The sequence below is a fragment of the Marmota marmota genome, unplaced genomic scaffold (assembly GCF_001458135.2).
Source record: "Marmota marmota marmota unplaced genomic scaffold, marMar, whole genome shotgun sequence".
NCBI lineage: Eukaryota > Metazoa > Chordata > Mammalia > Rodentia > Sciuridae > Marmota > Marmota marmota.
The window spans coordinates 3,178,079-3,197,768 of NW_025999977.1; the positions used below are offsets into that span (position 1 = coordinate 3,178,079).

Consider the following 19,690-nt stretch of genomic DNA (forward strand, 5'->3'; position numbering starts at 1 on the left):
ACATTACAAGGATTTTTCTGCATTTTTTAGTGCTGAGGAGAGAGAAAAACAGTCAACCTGAATGCATGAGTGGGGTTACTATGAAACATGTAAACTGGTAACTTATACTCTGACTTTTCCAAATGTAGATTATCCTTTATCCAAATGCTTGGGATCAGAAGTGTTTCAGATTTCAGAATATTTGTACAAACAGTAAGTTATGGGATGAGACCCAAAGCTAGTGTTTGCTGCATTTTGACAGCAGCTAGTCGCATGAGACTGGTATGAGTGCTCCAAAAAAAAAAGTTGTAGTATTGCAGATAATGACTGCTCATTCTGTACATCTACATTCTAAGTATAGTGCAACAGAAGTAAAACACAGGACGTAATAATATAGTGGTTTATTTCTTAAACATAATCATTACGTGGAGAAATTTTGAAGAGTAGAAATAGAATTTCAGAGAAAAGCATTCCAGTGTACTGTGGCTCTTAGAGTAGAGAAGAGCAGTGAGAATGCTGTCCACAATATATTTATCTAGTTCATGAAATTTTATTCATGGCTCACAAGCTCAAATGAGAGGTTTATTACAGATGGTTGTATTATAAGCCTAACCTTAAACATTCCAAGCAAATGCTTAAGGCCTATTTTTATGATCTGAAAAAAGCCTGAAAATCAGTTAAAACTATGTATACATGAATACATACGGGAATATGTAAGTTTTTTAACACAATGAAGAGTATAGATATAGTATTTCCTATTTATAGAAACTATAAAACAAAAGAACAGCCAAAGGGATCAAACTAAATCACAGTAAAATGAGTTGACAAGAAGTCCAGTATATTCTTTAGCATTTCTGTTTTCACTGCTGGTAATTTTTGCAGCCATACAGAACTAACTTGTAGAACCAGTTCTCCCAAGTGTGGTTCCTAGAACAATAGCATCACCTTAGAACTTAAATAAAAGTTTTTGTATCCCACTACAAATGTGTTGAATAACAAATCATACTTAATTCAGTTGGAGAACCACTGGAGTAGAGTTGTCTTCGTTCCACCCCTACATCATTTCTCCCAGTCTCTTCTGTTAAAAAAAAATAATAATCTCCTGGAATAGCAAAACCTGATAGTATTTTTGTTTTAATAAAATTATTCTTTAATGCTGTAGTTACATTAAAACTAGTGGGCCTGGAATAGCAGGCTTTAATAGTAATTTTTCTTCTAGAAAAAACTATTATTTTTAATACTGTAATTATACTGAATCTACCTAATACTCCTGCTAGAACCTATTTTGGTTTTGAGGAAGCAATTTCAGATGCCCTACTGGAATTTTAGTCAGTAGGTTTGATATGAAACATTTTAAATAGGTATTCTTACAAGAAAAAATATATCCCATTGTAAAACAAGTGCACAAATGATAAAAGTTAAACCGGTTTATGTCATTAGTATTTACCAATATTTACAGTAGTCTTCCCTTACCTGTGGTTTCATTTTCCAATTTTTAGTTTACCCTTAGTCAACCACGGTCTGAGTGTACCAAATGGAAAATGACAGAAATAAGTTTAAAATAACATTTGTTATATTATTTTTTTATGATTATTGTTAATCTCCTAATGTGCCTAATTTATAAATTAAACTTTATATGTGTATAGATATATAGGAAAAGACTGTCTTTTGCTATGTATACTGTCTACAGTTTCAGGAATCCACTAGGAGTATTCCAACATAATTTCCCTCAGATGGGGGAGGGACTATCAAAGCATATAACAATGTTACATTCACTACAAATAGTCTTCATTAAAACCACAAAAGGAGAAAATAAATGCCTCTTAACATACTTGATAAGAATAAAATTAGAAAAAATATAACCCTTCAACAAATGATAAACTTAATTCCTGCCTCTATCAACTATATCTTGGCAGTTTTTTTCAGATATCAATATTCAGAGACATAGTAGGGAAGAAATAATGGTTAAGAGTCAGCATTTTCTCACATCATTTTGCTAAAGTAGCTACTGCCATAATCTGGCACTTAACCTGGTTTCAGTTATTAATGCATAAGCTTTATATGGGTTCTTTTCTACCAGTGACTATGACATTGATTCATGATCTCCATATAGCAGATGTAGAACTGATTCTCAAGTTTGGTTGTGTACAGGAAGCATTAAGCCCTACAGTTGATTCTAATGGGCAGTCAAAGTTGAGAGCCACTGCCACTGAGATTTTAGCAACCAACTTTTCACCTCACATGCTACAGTAACTGATGCATTTAACATTCCAAAACTATCTGAACTTGGTTAAGTTTAGTGTCATTCTAAATGTCCTTCTCTAATGCCAGCTGCTCTAGGTTTATAGAAGTTGCCTCTGCTGTTAGGCTGTCAGTGTTTCTTACTATTAAGATTAATTCTGAAGTTCTCATTGAGATTCCTTGCAATGGATCTGCTCTGATGTTTCGTGTTTCTTACTACTTTTAAGGCACTTTTTAAAAACCCTTTATAGACATTTTAATTCCCCCATCTGTGCTTCTCTAGTTGCACACTAGAAACTTTAAACTGACAAAGTGGTATCCTTAGTCCTCCTTTTAATGACAAGGTGGTATCCTCAATACTTTAACTCCTAATCTCTAGTTGTGAGGGCCTATCAGTAATTTTTAAAAGCTCCTCAAGTGAGAACATTAGAACACAGGTTGTGGTTCAGTGACAGAGTGTTTGCCTAGCATGCCATTTTTTTAATTTTAAGATTATACTCTCTATGACTTCTGAATTTTACCCCTAATAAAATCAAAACATAAACAATCAAAAGTCAAGGTTTTAGGCATTTACATCAAGAAGGCATATAAATTACTAAGACCCAACTTCCAGAGTGATTTTATCTGACTATAAAGATTTTATTCAGCTGTGAAGCTCAAATAAACTAGTACCCAACTAAGATGTCTTTTAAGTTCTTCCTCAAATACTCATCTTAAAACACTTTTGATCAAACTCCAGGGTCCCACCCCTGAACCTACTGAATTAGAATCTCAAAGAGAAGCTCTTGAGAACCCTTGTTTAACGAACTCCAGGTGATTCTTATACTCAGACGAGCTTGGGCAACACTGCCAATGGATATTGCAAGAAATTTTGGAGATGGATAAAGGCAAGAGTTATCCAAACCTTGTAATTTTCTTGGAACACAACAGGATTACTTTGTAAAATGATGAAAATGGCAAAATATCTGATTCAAAATCATTTCTGCTCAGATTTTGCTTTTTTCTTTTTTTTTTTTGCCAGTGGTACTCATGGGGAACCAGGAGAGGAAAAACGAGAATGTTATTTCATAGCTCCGTTTTAAGTTTCTCATAGAGGCCATCTTGGTCAATCATGTCTGCGTTCCCATTCCAGCGGTGATAGGCAAGGAGTGCAGCATTATGGGCTGCAATGGCACTCATTTCCATGGCACTTGCTGCAAACTCTATACCATTGAGGTAATACAGCCGATCGTGGAGTATGATGGAGGGACATTTCTCCGGGGGCTTATAGTGAGGATATGCAAGCCAAGACTTCTTCACAGCATAATCATAGGACAAAAAGAGCTTAAAAATTTGCTGTTTAGTAAGAATTTCTGGGGAAAAAGTCTTCCAAACATATGTTCCATCTGTTGATGGTTGAGGACTGTCCTTTTCTCTTACAGAGGACACAATCCCAACGTTGTTAATAAACAGATCTGAACTATCAGTGGTCAAAACTGTAGACAGGCCAAACTGATCTTTGGCTCTAGAGCTAAATACAGTTGAATTCAATTCTCCCTTAACCAAAGTTGTCACTATATGTTGGTAATACTGATGAAATTCCTCAATTGGAGGATCAAAGTTGAGGAAAGTAATGTTGGACATTTTTTGATTCAATGGAGTGGCCACCAAGACGATGTCATAGAAGTCTGAGTGGGTCTCGGATCCACTTTGGTACACCACTTCATACATCTTTGTGGGATTTCCTAGAAAGAAAAAGGCAGCACACATTTCTTAGTGTTTCTAACATACTGTATTTTATACCATCTAAAAATAATTCTAAAACTTAAATAGTTTCTCTTTAATTCCAAGAAGTTAAAGAGTTTTAGCCCTTAAGCTAACTAAAGGTTCCTTGCAATTTTATTACATTGAGGACAGTTTCCTATTCAGAATCTCAATAAATACAAAATATGGCATTTTTACTCTTGATGAGATTGCTTTTTAAATCCAAAGAGTCATGCCATTGTATTTGAGAACATTTAGGAATATTTCTACATGGTATAACATAAACAATTTAAAATTCTATCTTTTTGAAACAATGAGAGAAGCAAAAGGAGTTTTTCTCACTGAACAACCATTTTCTGCAGGGATAATTAGAAATAAAAATTCAAACTCACCTGTCTGCTTGGTCCTTGTTTTCTGTATATACATTACTGAGCCAGATATAAGATTGCTTTTGGAAGCCTGGAGGAGCCGTGAGCAAACAAGTTTATTACCACCTTCTACTGCCCAAAGGCCGGAATCAGCAGCAGTCAGTGACACTGCCCCTGTTGTCAAAAGGGGGAAAAAAAAAATGTGTTTTCATTCTGACTTTGAAAGAAGCCCAATAACCACTCTCCCTTTCCAATTAAATGTTCTGTTCAGAATGTCTTCTGACACTGCCAAATGGCCCTTTGGGGCAAAATCTTACTCAGTTGAGAACCAATTAACTATTGGAAGCTAAGAACCTTCTCCTAAAAATACACACCTACAAATACATAATTTTGCTAACAATGTCTGAATTTGGGGGGTTTTTTGTTGTTGTTGTTTTGGTACTGGGAATTGAATCCAGTAGGCCTTAACCACTGAGCCACATCCCCAGTCTTTTTAATTTTGAGACAGGGTCTCGCTGAGTTGCTCAGGACTTCACTGAGTTGCTCAAGACCTCGCTAAGTTGCTGAGGATGGCTTTCAACTCGCAATTCTCTCAGCCTTTGGAGCCATTGGAATTATAGGGGTGCACCACCATGCCCAGCAATGTCTGCAATTTTGAGAAAGACAGCCTTCTCCAAACCATGGCCCAAAGTGAGGAACCATCCTAACACCATCAAGTTCTTTTATGAACAATCATGCAACACTTTTTCAAGGCCTGGCTTACCCACAAAGGCATTGATGTCTGTGCTTTGACCATAATTGACCCTCATGACGGGAGCAATCATTTCATTGAGGAATTTCTCAGAGAAGCCTGCTTTCTGCAAAGTTTCATGAAGCGTTCGGTTAAGCAACCCAAGGAAGTCATCTCCTCCTACAGCATGGAGTAATTTTTCTACACTACTGAAGGCATAGTCATGAGACTGGTAGCGGTAGATCCTTGCAAAAAGAAGAAAAATACCATTAAGCACCAAAAAAGATGGAGGACAGGGATATATAAAGATAGAAAAGAACATCATAAAAGTCAAATTAACTTCCATGTTTCCTTCTGGTGAGTTTCTACCTATCCTCTGAGACACGGCTTAGCCATCACCTTCCCCAGCTCTCCCAGAAGCTTTTGGCCCTCCCGCATCCTCCACCTCTTCTGAAGTCCATTGTCCTTTGAACACACTCTTCTTTTTCTGCACTGGGATCACCTTATAAAGAAATGGGGCTGGGCATGCTAACACACACCTATAATCCCAGTGGCCTGGGAGGCTGAGGCAGGAGGATTCCAGATTCAAAGTCAGCCTCAGCAACTTAGCGAGGCTATAAGTAAGCCCTAGTGAGACCCTGTCTCGAAATATAAAAAGGAATGGGGATGTGTCTCAGTGGTAAAGCACCCTTGGGTTCAATCTACCCAAGTCTTGCTTACTAAACAAAAGTCCAGATCATTTAACCTGACATCAAAAAAAGGAATTGCATGCAGGTGTGGTGGCACACACCTGTAATCCCAGCTATTCAGAACACTGAGGCTGGAGAATCACACGTTCAGGCTGGCCTGGGCAACTCAGTGAGACCCTGTTTCAAAAATATAAAGGGCTAGGGATGAAGTTCAGTGGTATATCACCACTGGTTCCAATCCCTAGTACCTTAATTAATTAATTAATTAATTAAAGAAAAAGTAGAAGCAAAAGGCTTTGTCTAAAGATAACATGCAAGTAGAAGGCTTAAAAGCACAACTTGATATTTCTGCCCTCAATCACTCACACATCCTCCACCTGTGCACTTCTGACCCATTCACTGATCTTAACTATCTCTGCATAGTCCCCTCAGGACTGTATAGGCTCTTCCCTCTCTCTGGACTTTCCATTCCAATCACAGAACAGCTACATCTCTTCCAGAGAGCTTGAGTCCTGCCTTCTCTGCAAAGTCTTGCCCAACTTCCCAGTCCACAGGAATGTCACCATCTCCAAAAATCCATAAAATTTAATATCAATGCCACTCTCTCCCAGAAAATATCACCTGACATTTCTTTGCACTCCATGGATTTATAAAGAACATTTACACAAATTAACACTTGTAGTAATTCAATGAATGGTTGTTCAGGTTTTGCAAGGGGTATAAAGACAAGAAAGACATGGCTCCTTTCCCTCAAGACAGGGCACACACACACAGATAAATATATGAAATAAAGGAAGAAATAAGAGCCAAGGAAAGATACTTCTCAGTGAACATAAGAGGAAAGCTTTTATATAAAGTTTCTTCTCAAATAATAATAATAATAATAATAATGTTTTTAGAGAGTAAAGGGACAATATTATAAACTTTTTTTTTCTTTCAGTACTGGAGATTGAACCCAGGGGTACTCTACCAATAAGCCACATCCCCAAAGACTTACCAATATTTTTTGACACCAATCTCACTAAGTAGAGGAGGCTGGCCTCAAACTTTCTGACCCTCCACTCAGCCTTCCGAGTAGCTGGGATTAGAGATGTGCACCACTGTGCCTGGCTATATGCATTTCAGTTTTACCTACTAAGAATGTAGTGTACAGGGGCTGGGGATGTACCTCAGTGGTAGAGCACTTGCCTTGCATGCATGAGGCCCTAGGTTCAATCCTCAGCACCACATAAAAATAAATAAAAATAAAGGTATTGTGTCTATCTACAACTTAAAAAAAATTTTAAAAAAAGAATGTAGTGTACAAAATGTAAAATAAGGTTTTATTAGAAAAAAATTATTGGATTCAGTGCCAAAACAGAAATACTAAAACAACATCATCCAACCATATCATTTGAGTTTTAGTTTTAGGAGCTAGGAAAAAACTAATATGAAAACACTGAATTCTTGGTAGAGCACATGACTAGCAAGTGCAAGGCCCTTGGTTTAAATCAAAAGAAAGAAGGAAGGAAGGCAACAAACACTGAGTTCTTCAGAAAAATAACCAACTGAATAGAACGTAAGATGAAGAGTAATCTTTGGCTAATAGCATGACAAAATAATAGCCAATTAAATAACCTATAAGTGGTGCTATTAGTCAATTAAATAATCTGCCAATGAACTTCACCCCCCTCAATCAAGCCTCCTGAGATAAGTCCATCTGGAGGGTGAGACAAGACCTCAAATATGAACACTGAGAATTGTACCTATTATACAACAGTAAGTGCAACTAAAAAATCAGACATGTAAACAGCTGGTCATTTCTGCTGGTAAGATTGCTTACAGTCTTTTTTTTTTTCCCAAGTGACATTTTTATAACCCTTAATATTTACTTACTTATTCAGTCAACAAATATTTATGAACTTTGAGCCAGGCACTGTTCTAGGTGATGAAAATACAAAGGTCAACATAACATAGATAAAAAGAATCACTAACTTCAGGCAGTTTGTGTTATACTCGAGGAAACAGGTAATAAAATTCAAGAAATTAAAGTAAGTTATTTAATAGATAAGAGGATAAGTATTAAAGAGAAAAATAAATCAAAGAGAAAAGGAATGCACGGGGCAAGCAAGGTTGTAATTGTAAATAAGATGGCCCAAGAAATAAGTCCAGCGGTCAGGGAAGTCTCACTGACAAGGCAACACCTGAACAAAGGTGAGGGAGGGCAGATGCAAGCCATGCAAACATCTGGGGGGTAAATATTCAGGTAGAAGTACAAGTAGTACAAAGGCCAATAACAGAACCTGGTTTCTTGAATAAACAGTGAGGCCAGTGCAGCTGAAGCACAATGACCCAGTAGGACAGGAAACATACATTCAGAAAAGGGGCAAAGGACTTGAAGCACTTCCAGAATGGTTAATGAGGATCTCTGAGAATCAGCTCCTCCATGAGAGCAATGAGTGAGGACACTGGAAAAAACTGTCAGCACTGGGCTGGGAATGTAGCTCAGTGGCAGAGCACTTGCCTAGCATGCATGAGGCCCTAAAATACAAAAATAAAATGTCAACATTTTCAAAGTCGACATTTCTTTTTCAGAACTCTGGAAATAAATCAAACCCTTACCTAACTATAGGGAGTATTTGTTCAAGGAAAATGGCTATCTCAATAAAAACGATGAGCTCTGTAGAATTACAATTTGCCTATTCCCATTCCCCTCTTGTCAGCTCTGCAGTAACCTTAAAAAGCAGCCAACTTGCAACAACTATGAAACCACCAAGCTAGAAGCCACTGGAAAAGGCAGAAATGATTTGGAGCTCCTAAAAAAGCATAATCCCCAAAGAAATGTCACTCTTTGACCTATCTGGGAACTCAGGAAAAGCACTATCTTCAGGGCTTGTCTTTATTTGATCTGATTCAGACCTCACTCTGTACAAACCAGCTCCCATCCCAAACTATTTGTCAAAAAAAAAAATCATTGGCAACTATTTAACATCACTGCCGCCTAAGGGTTGTGATACCATTTGGGGCTAATAAGAAGCTGACTAAAAAACTATAAAAAGATACTAGGGAATGAAAATGTTTCCAGGAATCTAGAAAGTCATGTGATTGTGCAAGGCTGTCTGTCCTGGGCCAAGGAAAGTCCTGAGACAGCTTCCATCTATCCGTCAAGTTTTACAGACTTTGAGGCTTAGAGTAAGCAGGAAATTAAGGCTAAAGTAGAGTTTTAAACTATATGCTGGAACACTGAAAATATACACCAACATACATACTTAAGTGGCCTTATATGACAAAGAATACAGAACTGGTCCCAGAAAGTCAGTAAACAAACCAATAGTAGCAACAACAAGCAGTCTTGGGGTCCAAGAGAATCAACAGTTTCCAGAGCTGCCCACCACGCCCGTCCAAAGTCTTTAAGTCAACTATTATAAATATGTTCAAGTAACTAAAGGAAATCATGTCTAAAGAACAAAATCAAGTATGAGAATAACATCTCACTCACCAAATATAGAATCTCAACAAAGAGGAAAAAGTGATTAAAAAAAAAAAAAAAAGAATCAAGCCAGGCACAGTGGCACACATCTGTAATCCCAGCGGCTTAGGAGGCTCAGGCAGGAGGATCACAAATTCAAAGCCAGCCTCAGCAATTTAGTTAGGCACTTAGCTAGACCTTGTCTCCATAAAATACAAAAAAAAAAGGCTGGGGATATGGCTCAGTTATTAAACACCCTGGATTCAATCCCCAGTACCAAAAAAAAAAAAAAAAAAATCTGGAGTTGAAAAGTATAGTACCTGAAATGAAAAACTCACCATAGGGACTAAACAACAGATTTAAAATGGTAGAAGAACCAGTACACTTGAAGACAGATCAACTGAAAGTATAGTTTAAGGAAACGAAAGAAAAAAAAGTTTAAAAAAATAAGCAGCCACAAGACCTATGGGACAACATGAAGTTTACCAACATGCAAACACTGAGAATCCTAGAAGGAGAAAAAGAAAAGAAAGGGACATAAAATTATTCAAAAAAATAAAGGCCCGGCCAGGCACAGTAGCGCACACCTCTAATCCCAGTACCTCAGGAAGCTGAAGCAGGAGGATCACAAGTTTAAGGCCAGCCTCAGCAACTTAGGCCCTTTCTCAAAATAATAAATAAAAAGGGTTGGGGGGATAGCTCAATGGTAAAGCACCCCTAGCTCAGTCCTTGTACCAAAATTAATTCCCAAAACTTCCCAAATTTGATGAAAAACATTAATCTGCATATCCAAGATGTTCAACAAACTCTACCCATAAAAGGGTCCTCAGTTAATCTTAACAACTGACTTCTCACTAGAAACCATGGAAGCCAAAGATAGTGGGATGATAGGCTGATATCCTTCAAAATGACAAAAAATTAGGGCATTCCCAAGTAAACAAAAAACAGAAAATTCAACACTAGCAGATCTGCCCAACTCTTGTAGGCTAACCAGGAGGCTGGAGGAAAGGGGATTCCCATGAAACGGAGACACAGAATAACCCTGCCTGAGCCTGCAGTTCCTTCCCCTCCCAGCTTAGGGGCTAGGAGCATTTCAAAAGAACCAAACACCTCTCACTTATGTCCCTTCCTCAGTTACATGGCTACACCACTGACCACCCTCTTGAATGTAAAGGGAGAAATTTAGCTGCAGGCACCTCCCAATTCTACCTTGGAGTATTACTACCCAACCAGTGGCAAGCAGCCCAAGCAGGCGGAGGTAACACTTTTGTCCTGGTAGAGTGGGCTCTCTGGATGCCAGGTGGAGCACTGGTTCTGCTACCACTGCAATCAGAACCAGCCCACTCTCCTCAAGAAGTTCTGAGAAGCAGTTGGAGGTTCACATTTTACCTGATTGCCTTCGTTGCTGGGATGGCCATCATTGTGGGTAAGCCCTGGTCTATGGCATGAGGAAAATTTGGGAGAGATATCCCATACAGAGCATCATCCCTTCTCAGTACTGGTACCACGGTTGAACTTTCCTTCTTCTGGTCACTGTTTTCAGCATTGCCTCTGACATCAACCAAAAGCTTGTTTGTTTCTTTGAGTGGAGGTGGGGACCAGGGATTGAACCCAGGGGCATTTAACCAATGAGACACATTTTTTATTTTGAGACATGATTTAAGTTGCTAGGTCCTAGCTAAATTGCAGGATCTGGCCCCAAACTTGTGATCCTCCAGGCTCAGCATCCCGAGCCTCTGGGATTACAGGTATACGCTATCACATCTGTCAAGCTTCTCCTGTTTTGCCAATTACCTGAGTGGGAACTCTCATCTTGGCTCTGCCTAACTCTTCAGACTATAATCAGCCAAGATGTTTAACCACGTGACATCTTCATGGTTTTGGCTATTGTTTTTTATCATCACGGGACTGGTCATCCCGCCCTTGTAGATGCTGCACTACACCCGGGTATACCCGCTGGAACTCTAGCCTGCCTTCCTTGATTACTTCTTGTTCATTGTCATGATGGAAGTGCAACAGATGCAGACATAGGGTCCCAGCCAATGGCGACCCCATCCGCAATCACAACCATCATAAGAATAACTGAACAAGTGTCCTAGCTGCCTCCCAGATTAATGCATAAAGCCAAGGAACTAGCCAATCTTGCCCATAGGGTCACTTCGTGCCCTAGAGAGATCTAAGGAGAAGGGGGAAAAAGACTTCTCTGTGTCCTCCCTCCTGCTTTGTCAACGAGTCGCCTTTAAAACAAATTCTAACCAGGCTATCCCCAGGTAGAGAGGAGGCTGGTTATCTACTTTATTAGCTAGTTTTATTTTCCTTGTTCTCTACGTTATCTTTTCTATTGCTTTCAGGACCCTTCCTCAGTTCTGGGAGTAGGGATTACAATTCACATTCCTTATTCTTGAAAATTTGGTCCTGTTTGCCTGTGACTCCCTCACTTCCAGATCTAGGTTGTGCCTTAATGTGGGTCTTATTCTGCCAAAATTGGACCAAGGCTCACTTTTCTAAGCTCCCTGACTTGGGTCAAAAACCAAAGCTAAATATGTACAATATGTCAAAATACACTCTACTGTCATATGTATCTAAAAAAGAATTTTGAAAAAAGAAAAAGTTAAACTGACTCTTATTCCCTCCTGAAAAAAAATGAACTAAACACAGGAGGGTACATAGGACCCTACCTCTGCCAATAAGTGGTGACGACACCAGGACTGCTCAGATGACTATGATGCTACTTCTCTGCCAGCTGTGCCACAGCCACTGGTCCAAGATCTTCCAGATTCCTCTCTCGGGCCTCTTCCCCTTCCTCTTCTCTTCAGCTAGGCTAGCTTATTTGGAGTACAACGGCAACTAGTCCTGATTTTTTACTTATTAAACATTTGGAGTTTTGGTTTTAAAGCCAGAATTACAGCTACCACTGGCACTTCAGGAGAGGACCATTTCAGACAAAAATATACTGCTAATTTTTTTTAATATGTATATTAACAATTAATATATTAAAGAATAAGTAAAGTTTGGCAACAAGTTAAAAAAAAAAAAAAGAGGCTGAGATAGAATATTAGGCAAAAGCTTGACTCCACATGAAGAAGACCACTAGTAAAGACATTTACAGAAGTAAATATAAAAGGCAGTTTGAAGGCATATTTGTTTGTAACTTTTATTCTCCTATTTCACTTAAAAGACAACTGCATAAAGCAATGATGATAAAACTGTGCTAATGTGATTATAATAAAGAAAGATAGAATTTGTATAACTACAAAAGGTGGGGGTTACAAAGCCATGATAGAGTGAGTTGATATTAAAATAATAAAGTTATTTTAATTAGATTATTTTTAACAATCAAGGTTGTCCTAAAATATTGTTAGAGAATAATTCAAAAAATATATAACGAGCCAGACATGGTGGCATATGCCTGTAATCTCAGGGGCTCCGGAGGCTGAGGCAAGAGGATCTCAAGTTCAAAGCCAGCCTCAGCAACAGTGAGGCACTAAGAAACTCAGTGAGACCCTGTTTCTAAATAAAATACAAAATAGGGCTGGGGATGTGGCTCAGTAGTCTAGTGCCCCTGAAATCAATCCCTGGTGCCCAAAAAATAATAATAATAATTAAAATGGTACTCAAAAAAAAATCTATTTAAAGCAAAAGAAGGCACCAGGCACAGTGATGGACAGCTTTAATCCCAGCAGCTCAGGATTCAAAGTTCAGTCAGTGTACAACAAAAATAAAGACAGAAAATCTAGACCTGTTGGGTCTTCTGTACCATGGTACAAATTTTGGCTGTGACTCTATGAAATAGAGAGCACTGAAGGTTTCTGAGTGAGGAGTAGTATGGAGAATCTTTAGCTAGTATCCTGAAAAGAAGAATGGCACAAGGATACAGCAAGGAGATGTTCAAGAGGTATATTAGTTTCCCTGTTATAATAAACTCGATGGCTTAAAATAACACAAAGGCATGATAGACAAGAACTCCGCTAAACTACATCCCAAGCCCTTCACTACTATGCATAACTGGCACATGCTGGCTGAATACCAATGTTCTCTTCAACTGTTGTTGTTGCTGCTCTTTGTTTGTTTGGCACCACAGATTGAACCCAAGGACACTTATCACTGGGCCACCTCCCCAGCCCTTTTTATTTTTTACTTTGAGACAGGGTCTCACTAAGTTGCTGAGGCTGGCATCAAACTTGCAATTCTCCTGCCTCAGCCTCTAGTGTTGCTGGGATTACAGGTGTGTACCACCATGCACAGCTCTCCAACTGTTTTACAGAGTATGAAAAAACCATCAAAACAAAACTTACATGATACTGATTCACACAAAGAAAGAGATGTATGATGAACATAAAGATCAGTGTATACAAACAAATGTCAAGGATGGGGGCCATCCTATCCAGTAGTTATATAAGCCCACAGACTAGTGCATTCAAGGAGTGACCCCTATCATTTCCTGTCTTTGCCCTGAAGAAACTGTCTCTTTTCTACTTACTTAAATAAATCCTACTCTTTTTTGGGGGGGGGGCGGGGTGAGGGGTACTGGGGATTAAACTCAGGGGCATTCAACCACTGAGCCACATCCCCAGCCCTATTTTGTATTTTATTTAAAGACAGGGTCTCACTGAGCTCCCTTTTGCTATAGCTGACTTTGAACTCGAGATCTTCTTGCCTCGGCCTCTGGAGCTGCTGGGAATACAGGTATGTGCTGCAGTTCCCAGATAAATCCTACGCTTCCATGCTTTAAAAAAAAAAAAAAAGATGGGAGCCATCAGATATTTGACAAAGGCACCAAAAATATATCTTGGAGAAAAGATAGCCTTTTTATAAGGCTGGGAAAGATGCTAGAAAAACTGGATAGCTATATGTAGAAAAATGAAATTAGACCCCCTTCTCTCTCACCCTGCACAAAATTCATATCTAAATGGATCAAAGACTGAGGAATTAGATCAGAAACTTTACAACTGCTAGAAGAAAATAGGGTCAACACTTCATTACATAAATATAAGCACCAACTACCTTAACAAGACCCCTAAAGCATCAGAAATAAAAATCAAAACTCAATAAGTGAGATGTCATCAAACTAAAAAGGTGCACAGCAAAGAAAACAATTAAGGGCATAAAGAGAGAACTTACAGAATGGGAGAAAATCTGGACCAGCTACTCCTCCAAGAAGGAGGAGTATTTGTATATCCAGAATACACAAAGAACTTAAAAAACTTAACAAAAAGAATTGAATAACCCAATCAATCAATAAAAGAACTAAAGAGAAACTTCTCAAAAGAAGAAACACAAATGGCTGATATGACAAAATGTTCAACATCTCTACCAACCAGGGAAACGCAAATCAAAATTACCTAAGAAGAGCATGGTGGCACACACCTGTAATCCCAGTGGCTCAGGAGGCTAAAACAGGAGGATTGTGAGTTCAAAGCCAGCCTCAGCAAAAGCAAGATGCTAAGCAACTCAGTGAAACCGTGTCTCTCAATAACATACAAAATAGTGCTGGGAATATAACTCAGTGGTCAAGTGCCCTTGAGTTTAATCCCCAGTACAAAAAAAAAAAAAAAAACTACACTAAGATTTCATCTGACTTCCATCAAAATGGCAATGATCAAAAATAGGAACAAGAGGGACTGGAATTGTAGCTCAGTGGAAGAGCACTTGCCTAGCATGTGTGAGGCACTGGGTTCAATTCTCAGCACCACATACAAATAAATAAATCAAAGTCCATTAACAACTAAAAAATATTTTTTAAAAATAGGAAAAAGAATAAATTATGGCAAGGTTGTAAGGAGAAAGGAACACTTGGACATTGTTGGTGGGACCACAGACTAGTACAACCACTCTAGAAAGCAGAATGGAGATTCCTCAATAAACTAGGGATAGAACCACCATATGACCAAGCCATCCACTCTTTGGTATTTTCCCAAAAGATCTAAAATCAGCATACTACAGTGACACAGCCACATCAATGCTTATGGCAACCAATTCACAATAGCTAAATTATGGAATCAGCCCAGATGTTGTCAATAGATGAGTGGATTAAGAAACTGTGGAGTGTGTGTGTGTGTGTAGAATGGAATACTGCTCACCATAAAAATGAATGAAATTATGGCATTTGCTGGTGGAAATGAAGGGATAGAAATGAAGACTATTATGCTAACTGAAATAAGCCAAACTCAGGAACTCAAAAGTTGAATGTTTTCTCTCATATACAGAAGCTACAGTAAAATATAGGGAAGGGGAAGGGAAGGACAAGATAATATAAAGAACCAATCAAATATAAATTAATAGATAAGCAAAAGGAAGTCAAGTAGAGTAGAGAAAGGAGAGTGAGAGGGGGAAGGAGGACAGGAGGAAAAAGGAGGGAATCATGAACTGAAATTGATTTCTAGGCATGTATGAGTTTGTCAGAAGGAACCTACTACTATGTATAACTATAAAGCTCTAATTAAAAAAAAAAAAATTAAGATGGAGGAAGTGCAGCAATACCATAAAGTCTGAGAATCCTTTTTCTATTTTTTTTCTTTGGTGGAGTAGGGGTACTTGGATTGAACTGAGGGGTGTTTAACTACTGTGCTACATCCTCAGTCCTTTTTATTTTTTTCTTTTGAGACAAGGTCTCACTAAGTTGCTGTGGTTGGCCTTAAACTTGAGATTCTCCTGCCTCAGCCTCCAAAATTGCTGAGATGGGAATTCTTTTTTTTTTTTTCTTTTTTTTTTTGGTATTGGGGATTGAACCCAGGGGTGCTTAACCACAGAGCTACATCTCCAGCCCTTTTTATTTTGAGACAGGGTTTTACTAAATTGCTGAAGCTGGTCTTGAACTTGGCAATCCTCTTGCCTTGGCCTCCTGAGTCACTGGGATTACAGGCATGCACCACCGCACCCAGCTGAGATGGGAATTCTTTTCAAAATCCAAAACAGTACAATCTAGGAGCTATAGAAGCTCAGTAGTAGAATAATTGCCTGACATACTCAAAGCCCTGGGTTTGATCCCTAGCACTTGAAGAATCAGAGAGAGAGGAAGGAAATAAAGAAAAGACTAAAAAAGAAAGAGTCACCTGCATTCTTGCTACCCAAGAATACTGTCATTTAATACTGACATTTAAATTCTTAGGGCACAAGCCTGATACTCTACTTCAGACTGTTGGTTCAATGAAATATCATATCACTATTAAAACTCATTCAAGGGGCCAGAAATATAGCTCAATCTGCCTAGCATATGCAAGGCCCTGAATTCAATCCCTAGTACTACATAAACAAACGAACGNGAGGGAGGGAGGGAGGGAGGGAAGGAAGGAAGGAAGGAAGGAAGGAAGGAAGGAAGGCAGGCAGAAAGAAAGATAGAAAGGGAATGAATGAAAAGAGAAAAAAAAAAAAAACTTCATTTAAGCTTAAATGAGTTTTCTTATAGCTTTTCAATCATCTACACACCAGCACAGTGCTGACACTAAGACTCTAATTCAGACTACCTGGTAACTCAGCTCCACCACTTACCAGGTGGGTGAACTTGTACACTTAAAACCTCTGGATGCCTCCACCTTCTATATCTATAGAAAGAAGCCAATAATAGTACCTACCTGAGAAAGTTGCCATGAGAATTCAAACAGTTGACTTTTATAGAGCACCTAAGAGTGACAATACTAAAGAAGCATTTGTGAAGTACATTTCAGAAGCAAATAACAAACTACAACTTCAATTCCCAATAGGATCAATGCATGTTTTCTACAAAACAGTGTGCCTAAGAATCTTACAAACGGGGCTTGCAGTTAGATACAGGACTGTTCCTAAAAGTCTTAAATCAGATGGAAAGGGGAGAAAAATTACCTCATGAACTTGTCCAACACATCTTCAACCCACATGTGCATTCGGAGTGACTGAAATCCATAGCGCCAAACTAGTTTAATCATGTTCATTATAAACCAGCTGCTCTCCTCAAACACCAGAGTCTGTCCATCATACACCCCCAGTAGGCCACCCGAAGCCTGAACAGTGGAGAGACCTGCAAAAATAGAGAAAGGGCAGCTAAGTCAGTGGTTTCCAGGCTGATCAAATGAAAGAAAACAATCCAGAGGATGTCCCAGGAACACTGTGAATTTGGGGCTTTCGTCAATTCTCAGGAGATACATTAAAGGAGCTCTATTCAGAAGAGCATGATACACTAACACTCACTGCACTGTCCAAAAGCAGATTCCCTAAAGGATGGGTCAGAAGATCATGCAGATGTATCTTCATTAGACTGGCTGTTCTTAGTCACAGAGACAGAAGCACAGGAAGCACCCACAGGGGAGGCACAAGGTAACCAAAGAGAAGAGGCATTCCCATTCCAATTTGAATCTTCTTTTGCAAAACTGGATTTTTCAGGTAAGTGGAAGGAGGCCAAAATTTCACAATATTTCCTAAAGAAAGTGCCTGCAGAGGCCTGCCAGACTTCCTCCACAACCTGTCCAGCACCTCTGCTTGGCAAGGCAGCAGTGAAATATCCTGAGCAGTGAGCACATGTCAGCACCCATAGCTGTGTGAATGACCTTAAGCCAGGCACTCCAAGCCACTGGGTCTCATTTCCTCAGCTGTAACATGAGTACTCTAAGGTCTCTGCTAGCTCAAAACATTCTCTGATTCTTCGCACAAACTGAGAGGTTTAAGAATTGACAACAGCAGCTGGGCAGGGTGGCACATGCCTGTAATCCCAATAGCTGGAGAGGCTGAGGCAGGAGGATCGCATGTTCAAAGCCAGCCTCAGCAAAAAAGTGAGACACTAAGCAACTCAGTGAGACCCTCTCTAAATAAAATACAAAATGCGGAGGGGAAATGGCTCAATGATCAAGTGCGCCTGAGTTCAATACCCAGTAACTACCCCCATCCAAAAAAAAGAATTGACAACAACAGCCATCTTCTCAACCACATGGCTGTAATTCCAGATAACAGAAGATACAGATAACTAGTCTCCCATTACAGGAGAATGACTCCTAAAACAGCACCAACTGCTATCTGGACAGTAAGGGAAATTATTTCACCAACTTCTTTGTAAATGACAATAAACAAGGCAGAAAAGTTTCAGTTCTCCCTATGATAAAAATATCCAGGGTTGGTCATACTGAATTCTGCTTAGCTCTAAGACCAAAATTACATACCCAGGTCTTTGACAAAACGCTTCATGTGCAGATTTAAAGGATGTATGACAGAACCTCCTGCCTCATATTCTTGCCCTTCCACAGTCAGGGTGGCTAAACGGCCCCCCACCTCTTCTCTTTCAAACAGGTCAATCTTCACATCTTTCCCAAATTTCTGCCGCAGATAATAGGCTGATGAAGTGCCACCAATTCCAGCTCCAATAATTGCTATGAGAGGAAAGAAAGAAGTTTTTTTGTTTTTTCTTTTTTTCTTACCAGTGTGGGTTTTGTTTTGCCTTCAAAAGGTCACAAGCTAATAACAGAGGTTATGCAAGGCTACTGTCAACAATTTAGGGAAGCCTGAAGGGGAAGGTTCTGTTGAAAGAACTCCCAGAATGTGGACAGAGGCTGCTCCCAGTCAAATGCAGATTAAGTTACAAACTGACATCAATTCTTTTCCAGATGCCCAAAGATTCTCACAGGTCTGTGGAGGCACCAGTTGGCCTGCAAGCCCCTTTTCCGTGTCCCAACTCATGGATGCATTTTAAATAAAGGGGCCGCCATTTTTGCCTAGCTTTGTTCTTTGTCTCAAGGGTAGACTCAGTGTAGACAGGTTAATTGGTGGGTAAAGGGACCAGAAGTAAAAAACCAAGACGACTGAAACGAGAAACAGAATAGATTATTTCGGCAGCTGCAGCAACCCTAGGCAAAGAAAATGAGCAATCCCAGGGCCTCAGAGCAGGCCGACCTCAGCAAAGTGGAGAGGGGGAGAGGGGGTTTCAGCCTAACAAGGGAAGCAGACAGGGTCAGCTTGTTTGCACTGCTCCCTGTGCTGTGTCTGGGCGAGCCTGAAATCTGCTTGGCAAGAGCAGCCAGGCGTTCCAGGACCGGTCAAAAGACTGGCCTCCCGAAAGGGCAGCATAAAGGAAGGCAGAAATAAGGAGCCTATCCTCCCCAGAGCCCCAGGCCTCCAAGACTAGGGCTGCAGGGACGCTTGGTCCCCATCACAGCCCATGCTTCAAGTGGGCATCTCTCCAAGCCCAGGAAGCGCAATCCGTCTTTAGGAAGACGGAAAGCTGACCACAAGTGTGAATCGTCAAGGAGCGACCTGCCCGCCCTGCCTGAATCCTGGCTTTCGGACCTGGGCGCACTACGCTCCAGAGCCCTCCCGCGCCGCCCCCTTCTGGCCTACCGATCTTCTCCGGTGGAGCCCGCAGCTCGGCGCTACCGAGGCACCCCCAGCTGCACAGCAGCAGCCACAGCCACAGCAGCGACAAGCCGAGCTCCCCGGCGACGTGCCCCATGGCCTTCCCCAGCGCAGCAACCGGCCTCCAGTTCCCCGCAGTCCCCACGCCGCGGCGCGTCTGCGCGCTCACTCGCCCCGCCCC

General features: G+C 40.0%; 1 protein-coding gene across 1 annotated transcript; it reads right to left on the reverse strand.

Moving 5' to 3' along the window:
• Positions 1–365: 365 nt before the first annotated feature.
• Pcyox1 (prenylcysteine oxidase 1) lies at positions 366–19,687 on the reverse strand. The gene is made up of 6 exons (XM_015479554.2): positions 19,495–19,687; positions 18,324–18,530; positions 17,017–17,191; positions 5,095–5,306; positions 4,356–4,505; positions 366–3,944 (listed from the first exon to the last, which is right to left on the reverse strand). The coding sequence occupies exons 1-6, from the start codon at positions 19,604–19,606 to the stop codon at positions 3,286–3,288; spliced, it is 1,515 nt and encodes a 504-aa protein (XP_015335040.1). The 5' UTR covers positions 19,607–19,687; the 3' UTR covers positions 366–3,285.
• Between the last annotated feature and the right edge of the window lie 3 nt (positions 19,688–19,690).

Excerpts from the sequence above, each read along its gene's own strand:
- Pcyox1 (XM_015479554.2), bottom strand. The coding sequence starts at position 19,606 with ATGGGGCACGTCGCCGGGGAGCTCGGCTTGTCGCTGCTGTGGCTGTGG. Across the intron at positions 5,307-17,016 it reads GTGTTGGACAAGTTCATGAG|GATCTACCGCTACCAGTCTC; the intron begins GTAATTTTTCTC and ends TCTTTTTGCAAG. Across the intron at positions 4,506-5,094 it reads AGACATCAATGCCTTTGTGG|GGGCAGTGTCACTGACTGCT; the intron begins GTAAGCCAGGCC and ends TTTTGACAACAG.